This window comes from Mustela erminea, chromosome 9 (assembly GCF_009829155.1).
Source record: "Mustela erminea isolate mMusErm1 chromosome 9, mMusErm1.Pri, whole genome shotgun sequence".
NCBI lineage: Eukaryota > Metazoa > Chordata > Mammalia > Carnivora > Mustelidae > Mustela > Mustela erminea.
The window spans coordinates 72,205,895-72,218,889 of NC_045622.1; the positions used below are offsets into that span (position 1 = coordinate 72,205,895).

A 12,995-nucleotide genomic window follows, 5' to 3' on the forward strand; every position below is an offset into this window, starting at 1 on the left:
TCCCCGCGCACTGTCACAAGCTCTACTGCCCTGCACTTCAGTCTCATGTGTCCAGAGAGATGGCTCTCCCTGCACTCTCTGCGCTGAGCACCTGCTCCATGCTTCACTTTCATCACATTCAGGACTTCCGTCACTTCTCAAACCATCCTGAGTGCTACTGCTGTCCCCATTGTATAGATGAGAAAACTGACACTGACAAAGTAACTTCTCCAAGGTCATTTAGGAGACAGAACAACATTCAAAGCTAGACAGCCCGCCTCCGCACCCAAGCTCTTAGCCACTACGCTACCTTGTAGCCCTGTTGAAAGTGAGGCCACCCTGCGTCACTCTCTAGAATTTTTAGGCCAGTGAAAGATACAAGTTGTATTGGGAAATACTGCCTAATATCCACTTGACTGTTGAAACTTTATTGCTTAACTGAAGGGGCTTTTTTGCTGTTGTTTGGTTTACTTTGGAAAATAAATTCGAGGATGTGATTTAAAAAAAAAATTATTTATTATTATTATTTTTTTAATGCCAGAAATTTCTCTGTACCCTCTTGGCAAATGAGGACTGCTGTATGATCCCTTAGAGCAATCTGTCAGGAAATGATTGCACCATCAGGCCAGTTCAAGCCATCTCCTTCTGAGATTTCTTCTGGGTCCTCTTTTGGACAGTCATCATGTGACAACAGAAGCCGATGGCCAGTGAAGGGAGGCATCTTGCCCTTTACCTCAGTACAGACGAACATTTGACATAATCCAATACGGACAAAACCCAGCTGATTCTAGTGGGAAGGTAAGATATTGTGACCGACAGAAATATGTACTTGGCCTTCCTCCCACTTCTGGCATACAGCTCCTAAAAACCCTTGGAATTTCCTAAAAGATGAGCGCCACAGAGGTGTCTTGTAGTACTAATGAGGTGACATTTGGACTGCTCCTAAGGATGGGGGCTGGTTGCCAGTAGAGCGAAGCATGTGATTTAGAGAACTGGAACCTTCAATCCCATCCTCTAAACCACTGCCACACCCCGACCTCAGGAGGGAGAGAGGGACTGGACATTGAGTTCGATGGCCAGTAACCAGTGATTTAATCAACCACACCCTTGTAACGAAGGCATAAAAAACCCCAAGAACTTGACTCAGAGAATTTCTGGACTGATGACCATGTCATATTCAGAGAAGGTGGAGCTTGGAGCGGGCACGGAAGCTCCTCACACTTTTCCCCAAATTTTGCCCTATGCATCTATTCTATCTGGCTGTTCCCGAGTTGTCCTTATATAGTAAACTGGCAATCTAGTAAACAAACTGTTTCTCTGAGTTCTGGGAGCTGCTCTAGCAATTTAATCAAATTATCAAACCCAAGGAAGGGATCATGAGGACCTCAGATTTATAGCCAGTTGGTCAGAAGTACAGGTAACAACCTGGACATGTAATTAGTGGGCAAAGCGGAGGGCGGGGGTGGGGAGGTAGGGGGATGGGGTGACTGGGTGATGGACATTAAGGGGGTCACATGATGTAATGAGTATTGGGTGTTCATAAGACTAATGAGTCACTGATCTCTACCTCTGACTAACACATTACATGTTAATGAACTGAATTTACATTTAACAAAATAAAATGGAGGGCACTCTTAGGACTGAGCCCTTTACCTGTGGGATCTGATGCTACCTCTGGGTCAGTAGTGTCAGAAATGGGTTGAACTGTAGCCACCCAACTGGTGTCAGAGAATTGCTTGGTAAGAGGAAACCACACACAAACACACCCACCCACCCACCCACCCTACTCCCACTTTTGAGCAGAATCGTTAGGTTTTTTATGCTTCCCAAAACTCTATGAAACTGTGTGAGCCTCCTTTCCCTGATAATCTCTTCAACCCATCTGGTTACATAGTATCCGAATATCAAATGAAGTCTGACAGCCATTTCTGTCTGTAGCTCTCAGTGTTATGACTGAATCATTACATATCCAACTTTTCTTACTCCACATTGAGGTTACCCACACCTTCCTGCAAATTGCTTATAATAAACCTTGTATCTATTCAAATAAAAACAGATTTTACATTTATTATTAACGTTAATGTGCTACAAAGGTACAGGAGCCTGAGGAAGGCATTCTAGTACATGGCTTAAATGACACAAGCGCCTACTACCGTCTTTGTTAGTACTTCGCTTTCCTTTATTATGGCTTTTAAAAAATAATTTTTAAAAGTGCATGATTCCTTTGGGCCACCGTTTAGTAAAGATTAGAGATAAAACATTTCCAGTAATAAATTAGTCATTTGTATATAGGTTCAGATTAGAAAACATCAAATACTAGGAAAAATATATTTTAAATTAGCTCAATTTAAATATGGGGTCATTTAATGTAAATATCTAACTTGAATGCTCAATGTTTCACTTCTTTGATGTGCTAATTCCATTCTGCCAAGTCTTATTTCAGTAATTTCTCAACTATTCCAGCCTAGATGTAAAAAGAATTCAACTCCTGCCAGTTACTTTATCCGTCTTCATGGAACTGGGAGGAGAAACTTCTGCTCCCTCCATGACAGTCACAACAGGAAACTAATTATCCCAATCCACCAGCAAGGAGAAGGTAATACTGTCGTTCAGAATAAGGCCGGCATGGCTGGGAACTTTCATATTCTGATTCCAGGGCACTTCATTTCACCAGACAAGGACTGATTCCTTTCAAAGTTCAATCCTGGTTGAGAAACACTGAAGGCACAGATGGAGCCACAAATGCAGAAGTGAGGGACACTGACAAAAGTACACCCCGGAAGGGGGCGGGGTTTTCAGGCAGTACCTTTCCTTCAACAGCAAACGCACTCAGGACGTTTGGGAGCATGATTCAGTTTTTCTCACAACGTTGTGACATGTGCTCAATCTTCTTCCACTAGGCCTGCTGAGACCAGAGAAACCGATCACATTTTTCAAGCATGCTTTGTATCAAGGCTCTGAAATCCCAGAGAAAAGAAACAAGCACATTTAGTTTTTGTTGTCCTTTCTTTACAAGACACTTTTTTAAACACACAGAAAATTAAAGGATTCAAAAAGTTGACTGATCTGTGCATCAAAAGACATGATCAACAGAGTGAAAAGGCATTCTGTCCTATAGGAGAAATTATCTGTATATCATGTATCTGGTAAAGGGTTAATATCCAGAATATACAAAAAATTCAAAAAAGAAAAACAATACGATTAAAAAATAGGAAAAAGGACATGAACAGAGGTCTCCAAAGATAATATACAAACAGCCAACAAGTGTATGAAAAGATGCACAGCACCATTAATCATTAGGGAAATGCAAATAAAAGCCACAGAATCCTCTCACCTCACCCCCATTAGGATGGGTACTGTCAAAAAGAAGTAGCTAGTGTTACTGAGAATATGGAGAAAATGGAACCCTTCTGCACTACTGGTGGGGATGTAAAATGGTAACCCCTATGGAAAACAGTTCCTCAAAAAATTAAAAATAGAATTCCATATAATCTAGCAATTCCACTTCTGGGTACACATCCAAAAGAATTGGAAGCAGGGTCTCAAAGAGACATTTGTACGTCTGTGTTCACAGCAGCTTTACTCATAAGAGCCATAAGGGGAAGCATCCCACGTTGAATGGATCCACAAAATGCGGTACATCCACACAATGGACTACTTACTATTCAACCCTAAAAAGGAAGGAAATCCTGGCACATGCTCTAATATCAACGAACCTTAAAAACACTATGGTAAGTGAAATAAGCCAGTCATTAAAAAGGCAAGCACCATATGAATTCACTGATATAAGATACTTATAATATAGTAGTCCTCCTCCCTTACCCACAGTTTTGTTTTCTATGGTTTCAGATACCCACAGTCAACCATGGTCCAGAAGCAAACAATCCTCCTTCTGATATCCCATCAGAAGGTCAAGAGTAGCCGAATACTTTTTTTTTTTTTTTTTAAGATTTTATTTATTTATTTATTTGTCAGAGACAGAGGGAGAGAGCGCGAGCGAGCACAGACAGACAAAGAGGCAGGCAGAGGCAGAGGGAGAAGCAGGCTCCCTGCCGAGCAAGGAGCCCGATGTGGGACTCGATCCCAGGACCCTGGGATCATGACCTGAGCCGAAGGCAGCTGCCTAACCAACTGAGCCACTCAGGCGTCCCAAGAGTAGCCGAATACTACGTCACGATGCCTAAGTCACTCCCCTCAGTCCATCTCATCAAGTGGGCATTTTATCAACTCCCATTATCACAGGAAGAGGGGTGAGTACGGTACAATAAGATATTTTGAGAGACAAAGAGAGAGAGCAAGAAATGGAGAGGGGGAGAGAGAGAGAGAGAGAGAAAGACCACATTCATATATATAGCCTTTGTTCTGGTAAGCTGTTAAAACTGTTCATTTTATCAGTTATTATTAATCTCTCACTAACTTAAAAATTAAACTTTATCACAGGTATGCCTATATAGGAAACAACCCAGTACATATAGAGGTTCGATATATCCATGGTTTTAGGTATTCACTGGTGGTCTTGGGGAATACCTCCCTTGGATAAGTCAAAATCACAGAGACAAAAGCAGACTGGTGGTTGCCAGAAGCTGCACAGAGGCGGTTTATGAGGAGTTGTTTAATAGGTAAAGTCTAAGTTTTGTAAGATGATATGGATATACTTAACACTACTGAATCAGACACTTTAAAAATGGTTAAGATGGTAAATTTTACGTTATCTGTATTTTACCACCACGATGAAAACAAAAACAAAAAAAGCCCTGAGACAATGTGACATTTGGTGCTGTCTTTGCAAACTAGTACATGTCAGCCCTGGGTATTCACACTGGTCCACAAGGGTCTCGGTCATGACTATGAAACACAGCATTACCTTAGGCTCGTCCTTCAGCAGCAGAGAAGTCTCAGCCCCCTCAGCTACTAGGGAAAGGCTGGGGCTGAGTCATCTCTAGAGCCCCACCCCCTTCTGTGAGCTTCCACATTCCCCAAATACCTGTGGAAAGGGCGTGACAAGGCGTGACAAGTTATTACCTCTGCCTTTTCTCAGCAATCCTTAGGATATCACAGGTTCTGGTAAACCTCTCTGACAGCTCCACCGTTAAACCACATTCCTGTAGGAGGGTCCAGGCCCGATCTGGGCCCATGGCCTTAGCTAACAGGAGTGCCACATTCTCCATGTTGATGGGGGAAGGTCCATCATTGAAGTTCCCATTTGGTAACTTCTGGGGGCTTGGTTTTGTGCTCTTGTTCTGTACGAGATGTAGGAGAAGCTTCCATTCCTCCACAGTCTCTGGGATCCAACCTACACACATAGAAACACACAAATGTTGGCTCTAATGGCTCTTAGCACTCTGCCTGCGTACAGGAGATGGTCAAAACCATCCTAACACAAAGTTGCTTTCTGAACATTTGTTGAGTAATGTACGATAAGGAGAAGTCACAAAATAAGCTCCAAAATTCTTCATTCACCCACTCACTCAGGAATTTCCCAGGTATAGCCTAGGCTAGGCACCCAAGGTGCTGTGCGGGACCAGCCAGACATGATGAGCACTGAACTCCTGTGGAGCTCACAGTCCAGTAAAGGGGGTAGAACCCAGATAAACACAGAAATAAATCTGTACTTATAAACTGGGCCAAGTGTGATAAAGACCAGAGAACCACGGTGCCTGTATGGCTCACTCGTTAAGCATCTGCCTTTGGCTCAGGTCATGATCCCTGAGTCCTGGGATCGAGTCCCACATTGGGCTCCCTGCTCAGGGGAAGCCTGCTTCTCCTGCGTGCACTCTCTCTCAGATAAATAAATGAAATCTTTACTTTACAAAGAGAAAAGGGGCACGTGGGTGGCTCAGTGGGTTAGGCCTCTGCCTTCGGCTCAGGTCATGATCTCAGGGTCCTGGGATCGAGCCCCACATCGGGTTCTCTGCTTAGCAGAGAGCCTGCGTCCCACTTCTCTCTGCCTGCCTCTCTGCCTACTTGTTATCTCTGTCAAATAAATAAAATCTTTAAAAAAAAAAAAAAGAAAGAAAGAAAGAAAGAAAGAAAGAAAAAAGAAAAAAGATCAGGAAACCATTAGAGAGAATGACAGATTTGGGGAAGGATCTGAGAAGGGCTCCATGAGGATGGGACAGGTAAGCAGATAGCTGAAAGACCTGGCAAGCTTAGAGAGCACATGCTTGCAGCTCACATATGGACAGCTTGAGGTCGCAGGGCATCAGGACCGGAAGATGAGGGAGCCTGCTTTTCTGACAAAGAAACATGCAAGGCAACTTGTCACAGGACAGAACTTGAATTCAAGGAACTCAAAGAAAGGCCTACAGTGCACAAAGGCCTGAATTTTATTCTACATAAGGGGCTTCAAGGAGAGCCACATCATCCAATTTTTGTAAAAGAACGCTTCTAGGAGCACCTGGGTGGCTCAGTGGAATGGGGCCTCTGCCTTCAGCTCGGGTCATGATCCCAGGGTGCTGGGATGAAGCCCTGCATCAGACTCTCTGCTTATCAGGGAGCCGGCTTCCTCCTCTCTCTCTTTCTCTGCCTGCCTCTCTGCCTACTTGTGATCTCTGTCAAATAAATAAATAAAATCTTAAAAAAAAAAAAAAAAGAATGCTTCTGGCTGCTATAGGGAAAATGGATTAAATGTGGGAGAGAACAGAAACCAGATGACTAACTCTGAGGTTACCGCAGCCATCTGGGCAAGTAGCTAGGACCAGAGAGCTGGTGGTAGAGCCAAAGGAGGTACACAGACAGGAGACCTACATCTGGCAGTAAAACCAACATGCCTTGAAGCGTGATTAATATGAGTTACAGGGAAACAGAATTGTCAAGAAAAGACCCCCATTTATTACACCAAGGGTAAGAACAGCTGCTATTATTACTTTAACAAAATATTCAGAGTCCTTTTATCTGGGCAGGAAGGATTTTTTTTTTTTTTTTTTTTTTTAGCTTTTTGTTTTGATAAAGTTCCAGTAGTTTTATTTTTTATTTTTTTAAGATTTTATTTATTTATTTGACAGAGAGAGATCACAAGTAGGCAAGAGGCAGACAGAGAGAGAGGAAGGGAAGCAGGCTCCCTGCTGAGCAGAGAACCCGATGCGGGGCTCAATCCCAGGACCCCGGGATCATGACCTGAGCCGAAGGCAGAGGCTTTAACCCACTGAGCCACCCAGGCGCCCCTGGGCAGAAAGGATTTTAAGTGATATTTATCTTCTTTATGCTTCCTGAATTTTTAGGGTTTTTTTTTTTTAAATATTTTATTTATTTGACAGACAGAGATCACAAGTAGATAGAGAGGCAGGCAGAGAGAGAGGAGGAAGCAGTCTCCCTGCTGACAGAGAGCCCAATGTAGGGCTCGATCCCAAAACCCTGGGATCATGACCCGAGCTAAAGGCAGAGGCTTTAACCCACTGAGCCACCCAGGTGCCCCTGAATTTTCAGTTTTTATGTATAATAAACACCCTGATAGAACTTGAAAAATATAAACCACGCCTATCATAACTGTTTTGGTTATTTTTCAGGAGTGTATCCATGTCTACAGCTCTAGTCCTGCACCCGGCCCTCCTCTTCATTTCTGAAACAGAGATGATCTCAGTAATTGTTGTGACAGTTGGGACAACTGAAGCTAACACTTGCCAGTCACTGGCTTCTCTGCCCGGTTGGAACTTTCCCTCTCCCACACCAACAGGGCTGAACCAGGATATAGGTCACACTGCTGAATGAAGGACTCTGATGTCACACAGTTGGCGTCTTTGAACGGAGGCAAATAAAGCAACACTACAGAACACCCACGACAGACCCTCAAGCCTCAGATACCAACGTCTAAGCCTGGCCTTCAGATTGCCATTGTATCTAGGCTGGATTGATGAAAATTTAAAAAAGTTTTTTAAATTGGGCGCCTGGGTGGCTCAGTGGGTTAAGCCGCTGCCTTCGGCTCAGGTCATGATCTCAGGGTCCTGGGATCGAGTCCCACATCGGGTTCTCTGCTCAGCAGGGAGCCTGCTTCCCTTCCTCTCTCTCTGTCTGCCTCTTGCCTACTTGTGATCTCTCTCTGTCAAATAAATAAATAAAATCTTAAAAAAAAATTTTTTTTAAACTATCTAAATACCTATGAAGGCTTAAGAAAAGCTGACTGCCACTCTAAGTTCATTCTGATGATCTAACATTTGACTGTGGAAAAGGCAATACGGTTCTGAGAAAAGAATCTAAACACAAACTTTAGAGATAATTAGACCTGGGTCTGAACACCTGCTCCACCAGTGGTATGGCTCTGGGGAAACTAACTGTCCTTCCTCTAGGTCTCAGTTATAACTTCTGTAAAACAGAAATAACAGGAACTATTCCAACAGCTTGTTATCTCACTTAACCAGCAATGAAAAAAGACCTAGTATAGTGCCTAACACAAAGCAGACACTCATTAATAAAAAGGATGCCTATAGTTTATTCCTAATTCTGATTTTGTGATACACTAAGTGATATAGATAAAAACAAACAAAATCAATGAAAAAGAACAAATGGGATGCTTTGGTGGCTCAGTCAGTTAAGTGTTTGCCTTTGGCTTGAGTCATGGTCCCAGGGTCCTGCGATTGAGTCCTGTGAGTAGGGAGCCCGCTTCTCCCTCTACTTCTGTCCCTCCCCTCACTCCTGCTCACTCTTGCTCACTTTCTCTCTCTCAAATAAATAAAATCTTTAGAAAAAAAGAAAACCAACCAAAAACACCCCACAAAAAAATCAAAACAAAAACAAACATCCACAAATTTGATGGCTAGCTAGAATTACAGAATTGCATATGGGATCATCAAAATGTTCACCGAATTTCTTTTTTTTTTTTTTAAAGATTTTATTTATTAATTTGACAGAGAGAAATTACAAGTAGATGGAGAGGCAGGCAGAGAGAGAGAAAAGGAAGCAGGCTCCCTGCTGAGCAGAGAGCCCGTCGCGGGACTCGATCCCAGGACCCTGAGATCATGACCTGAGCCGAAGGCAGCGGCTTAACCCACTGAGCCACCCAGGCGCCCCTACCGAATTTCTTATTGAAAAGTCTGCAGTGGGGTGCCTGGGTGGCTCAGTGGGTTAAGCCACTGCCTTCGGCTCAGGTCATGATCTCAGGGTCCTGGGATCGAGCCTCATGTCCGACTCTCTGCTCAGCAGGGAGCCTGCTTCCTCCTCTCTCTCTCTCTCTCTCTCTGCCTGCCTCTCTGTCTACTTGTCATCTCTGTCAAATAAATAAATAAAATCTTAAAAAAAAAAAAAAAAAGAAAAGTCTGCAGTGACTTCTAAAATACTACAACTAAGAGTAACCAGTTGGGATTTACATACCATTGTTCCCTTCCATCAGGCTCATATCATTCAGGCACACAATGTTGGTGAAGGCCTCTCTTCTTCTCTCCAGCTCCAAACAAAGAGAAAGATATCCAGGCCAGAAACTTTAAAGAGAACAAAGTTGAAGAAAGGAATCAAAACAGTGAATTTATCTGGAGCTATGCTATCCAATATAGTAGATGCTAGCCACATGTGGCTGTTTAAATTTAAATCAAATAAAAAGTCAGTTCTTCAGCTGACCAATCCATATTTCAAGTTTTCAATAGCCACAGTGGCTAGTAGCTACCATATTGGACAACACAGTAGAATAATTCCATTATTACAGACAGCTCTATTAGCCCTGATCTGGAGTATTTAAGAAAGAAAAAAAAAAAAAGAATAAAAGCTAGAGATAAATACTGACATTTCAGGCCAAGCACCAATTATGAAATGTACAACCTTATACACTTCATAAACTTTCAGATTTCTTCCCCAAATATGCAAACTATGGAGGTTTTCCTTGACTCTTCCCCCTCCTTCATTTGCTATCCCATTGTGTCTAAGTCCCACTGCATTTTCCTTCAGAATGTGCTCCTTCTGCTGCCCTACTTACTAATCACCAATTCAGTCGTACCTGAATTACTGCAACAGCTTCCTAGCTGGCCCTCCTGTCTCCAGCCCTTCTCATGTATGACACCAGAAATGATCTCCAGAAAGCTCCATTTTTATCATGCCATTTTTGTACCCCAAAGTCTAAAAGGTCTCTACTGATAACTAAATTCTTCTGACGAACTATCAAGGTCCTATATCATCTCATCACCCACTACACCTGGCTAGTCTCATCCTTATTACAATAGAACAAATATATATCAAGTACCTACCACTGTCTGAATTAAGGCATTATGAGGAAAAAAGGAAGACACAGGTCCCTATCTCCAAAAGATTATAATCCAGGTGGAGCCGTAAGATAACACTGCCAGGCAATAAAGAACTGATATGTGGTGCAGACAAAAAGCGATGTCAGTTTCTCATGCCCCTGCCCTCCTCGTCTTGGGCTCCTTTATCAATAAAAATCTTGTCCAGTCTTCAGGGCTTTTACCTCCAAAGTCTCACCTCCTCCTTAAGTTCTTCAGCAGCACTACTACTGAGCACATTCTGATCTCTGGCTTCTCGAGAACCCTGCACCAATTTTAAGTCTTATCACACAGTCTGGTGCTTAATTAAATACCATCTAAGTGCCTGAGAACTGGGGCTAGCTAAGGATCAGGGGGAAAGAGAAATTCGCAAGGGCCAGTGTCTTACACACAAAGAAAAAATACACACAAAATTTAAAAGGAAAAAGATGTTTGCTAGCACTTAAAACAAAAGATACTTTTCCATAGTAAAGAGAATTCCCAAATGATAAAGCACACCAACTCAAGCCCTTCACTGCAAAGCTATTAACTGAGATGACTCCAATCTTTAACTTCAGCTTCTAAAAAAATTCTCACTTACCCATGAGACTTACAGATGTCAGTCATTTTCTCTTTGGTTGTAAAATCTGCAGGTAGTTTAATGAGATGTAGCATCAGCTGACTGTAGCCCCACGAAGACAAGTGTGAATGAGGCCTGTGAAGTGAAAAGCTCTCAGTAAATGGAATAGGAAATACATTCTACAAAATGTTTATTCATTATCTAATAGATAAGAACAGAGTTTAATTTTACTTGTTCCATTACTATTGTATTTTTCAAACATTTCTACTTGGCTTTTGAAAAATTAAAAATAGGGGCACCTGAGTGGCTCAGTGGATTAAAGCCTCTGCCTTCAGCTCGGGTCATGATCCCAGGGTCCTGGGATCGAGCTCCACATTGGGTTCTCTGCTCAGCAGGGAGTCTGCTTCCTCCTCTCTCTCTGCCTGCCTCTCTGCCTACTTGTGATCTCTGTCTGTCAAATAAATAAATAAAACCTTGAAAAAAAAATTAAAAATAGCTATTCTTTTCTGTACAAATACCTATTTATTTTTTCCTAAGTTTTAGTCTTTTTAAAAAATTTTTATATTTATATTGGTCACTGACAGGTTTTATTTCCTAATTGTTCTGTAACTACATTCATCTAATTATATATAAATCTCATTATACTTTTTCTCTCACTGTATTCCACTCATCTGAATTTTGGGTAACAATTCCTCTTTAGTTTCTCGCAATAAACACTGGATAGGATCAGCTATGTAAAAAAACTATAGGCAGCTAATTATATTTATATGACGTGGAAGGCACTGAACACTTTTATAGGACAAAGGCCTTATCACTAGTCTACTGTGGTACTTAAAATTTTGCTGTGGTTCTGCAAACATTTGGTGCTTGCTTGGTTAGATGTCTTTAAAGTTTTGGGCATAGTCTGCTGGTTGACTGAGGTTACTAATCATAATATTCAAATATGTAATTTTAATTTATGCCAATTCTGTTTCTCCAGTAAAATCAATTACCTATTTTTAAAAATTAGACATTTTTATTATTCAAAAGCAAAAGAAAGAAGCCCACAACTCATCACTCACAGACAGCCATTGTATGTCATTCTAGACCTTTTGTCTAGGCATATAAGATAGGCACTTAGAGGGCTTTTAAAAAACTTCTGCTAGAGGAAAACAAAAGGAACATTTCTAATACATTACATGTACCAATGCATATTTTTTTTATGAATAGTTATTTTTTTTTAGTCCCAAATCAAGCTATGTCTAGAAATTTCCAGTATGAAAACATGCAATTTTCTTCCCCTCTAATACTGACTGAATTGTCAAAGACTCTTAATACAGATCCATGAAAGAGCTTCAGATGGTCAGTTTAACCTGAAATCATGTGGAAAATTACGCAGAGATGTGCATTTTTCTGAAAGGAATCATCAGATCCTTATAAGATCTGTAACTCAAAAAATGTTCAGAACCACTAAGAAATATAATCTCATTACTATCATGACTTGAGTCAGTCTCTTCCATAGCTCTCTCTGACAAAAGCCCAGAATGCTGTATGTGACTAGTTGTTGCATTCCAGAAGAAAATCAGAGCTTAGAAAGAGAACTTCTGTACCTAGGGTTTCCTTCATCGTCCATCATGCTTGTGCTTGGGGGAGCATCGTGGGACATGGCCAAAAGCAGCCAATCCAATCTCAAAGACTCTGGCTGTAGAAGGGACTCAAGGAAGGATGGCCTAAAAGAAAGTTGGGGACAAAATCACCAATCTTCACACTGAGAAAGGAGACATAAAATGTGGGAACGTGAATAAAATGTTATTAGGGGATTAAAAATAGTAGATGAAAATGCTCTGCTACAAAATGTCTAGAAATGCAGGTGAAAATCTGACAGCCTTTTAAATGAATAGGTGGGTTCAAGATAATAAAGAAAATGTCCAAGGGCCAAAAAAAAAAAAAAAAAAGAGAGAGAGAGAAATAAGGCTAGTATGGCACATGTAAATTAATCAGAGGATAAAAAGGGGTGATGGGGGGGGCTGTTGCTAGTTTCAACAACCAAGTGCCATGTGGAAATAGGAAATGAGACCTGGATCTAAAAAAAGGATAAAGAACTGGAACTGAGATCCACAAAAAGATGAGATCCCACAAAAGCTGGGATATTATCAGTAAAGAGGTGGCAACAAATCCACTCACCAGCAGTGACAACAAAGAAGCTTATCTGCCCTAGCAGAGGACCAGAAGCAGGGCTTTAATTTTATACTGAGAATAAAATCACCTTATTGGTCACT

General features: G+C 41.6%; 1 protein-coding gene across 7 annotated transcripts in view; it reads right to left on the reverse strand.

Moving 5' to 3' along the window:
• Window positions 1–2,020: 2,020 nt before the first annotated feature.
• Window positions 2,021–12,995, reverse strand: part of HPS5 (HPS5 biogenesis of lysosomal organelles complex 2 subunit 2) — a 49,684-nt gene continuing 38,709 nt past the window's right edge. For 4 of the 7 annotated variants that reach the window (XM_032356788.1, XM_032356783.1, XM_032356785.1 and 1 more), the window contains 5 exons: window positions 12,327–12,446; window positions 10,759–10,872; window positions 9,283–9,389; window positions 5,002–5,272; window positions 2,021–2,884 (listed from right to left, as the gene is read on the reverse strand). In XM_032356788.1, the coding sequence (XP_032212679.1) occupies window positions 2,809–2,884; window positions 5,002–5,272; window positions 9,283–9,389; window positions 10,759–10,872; window positions 12,327–12,446 (688 nt within the window). In that variant the 3' untranslated portion in view covers window positions 2,021–2,808. Of the gene's footprint in view, window positions 2,937–5,001; window positions 5,273–9,282; window positions 9,390–10,758; window positions 10,873–12,326; window positions 12,447–12,995 lie in introns of those variants that run through there. The other 3 variants (XM_032356786.1, XM_032356787.1, XM_032356789.1) reach the window with 3 other exon arrangements.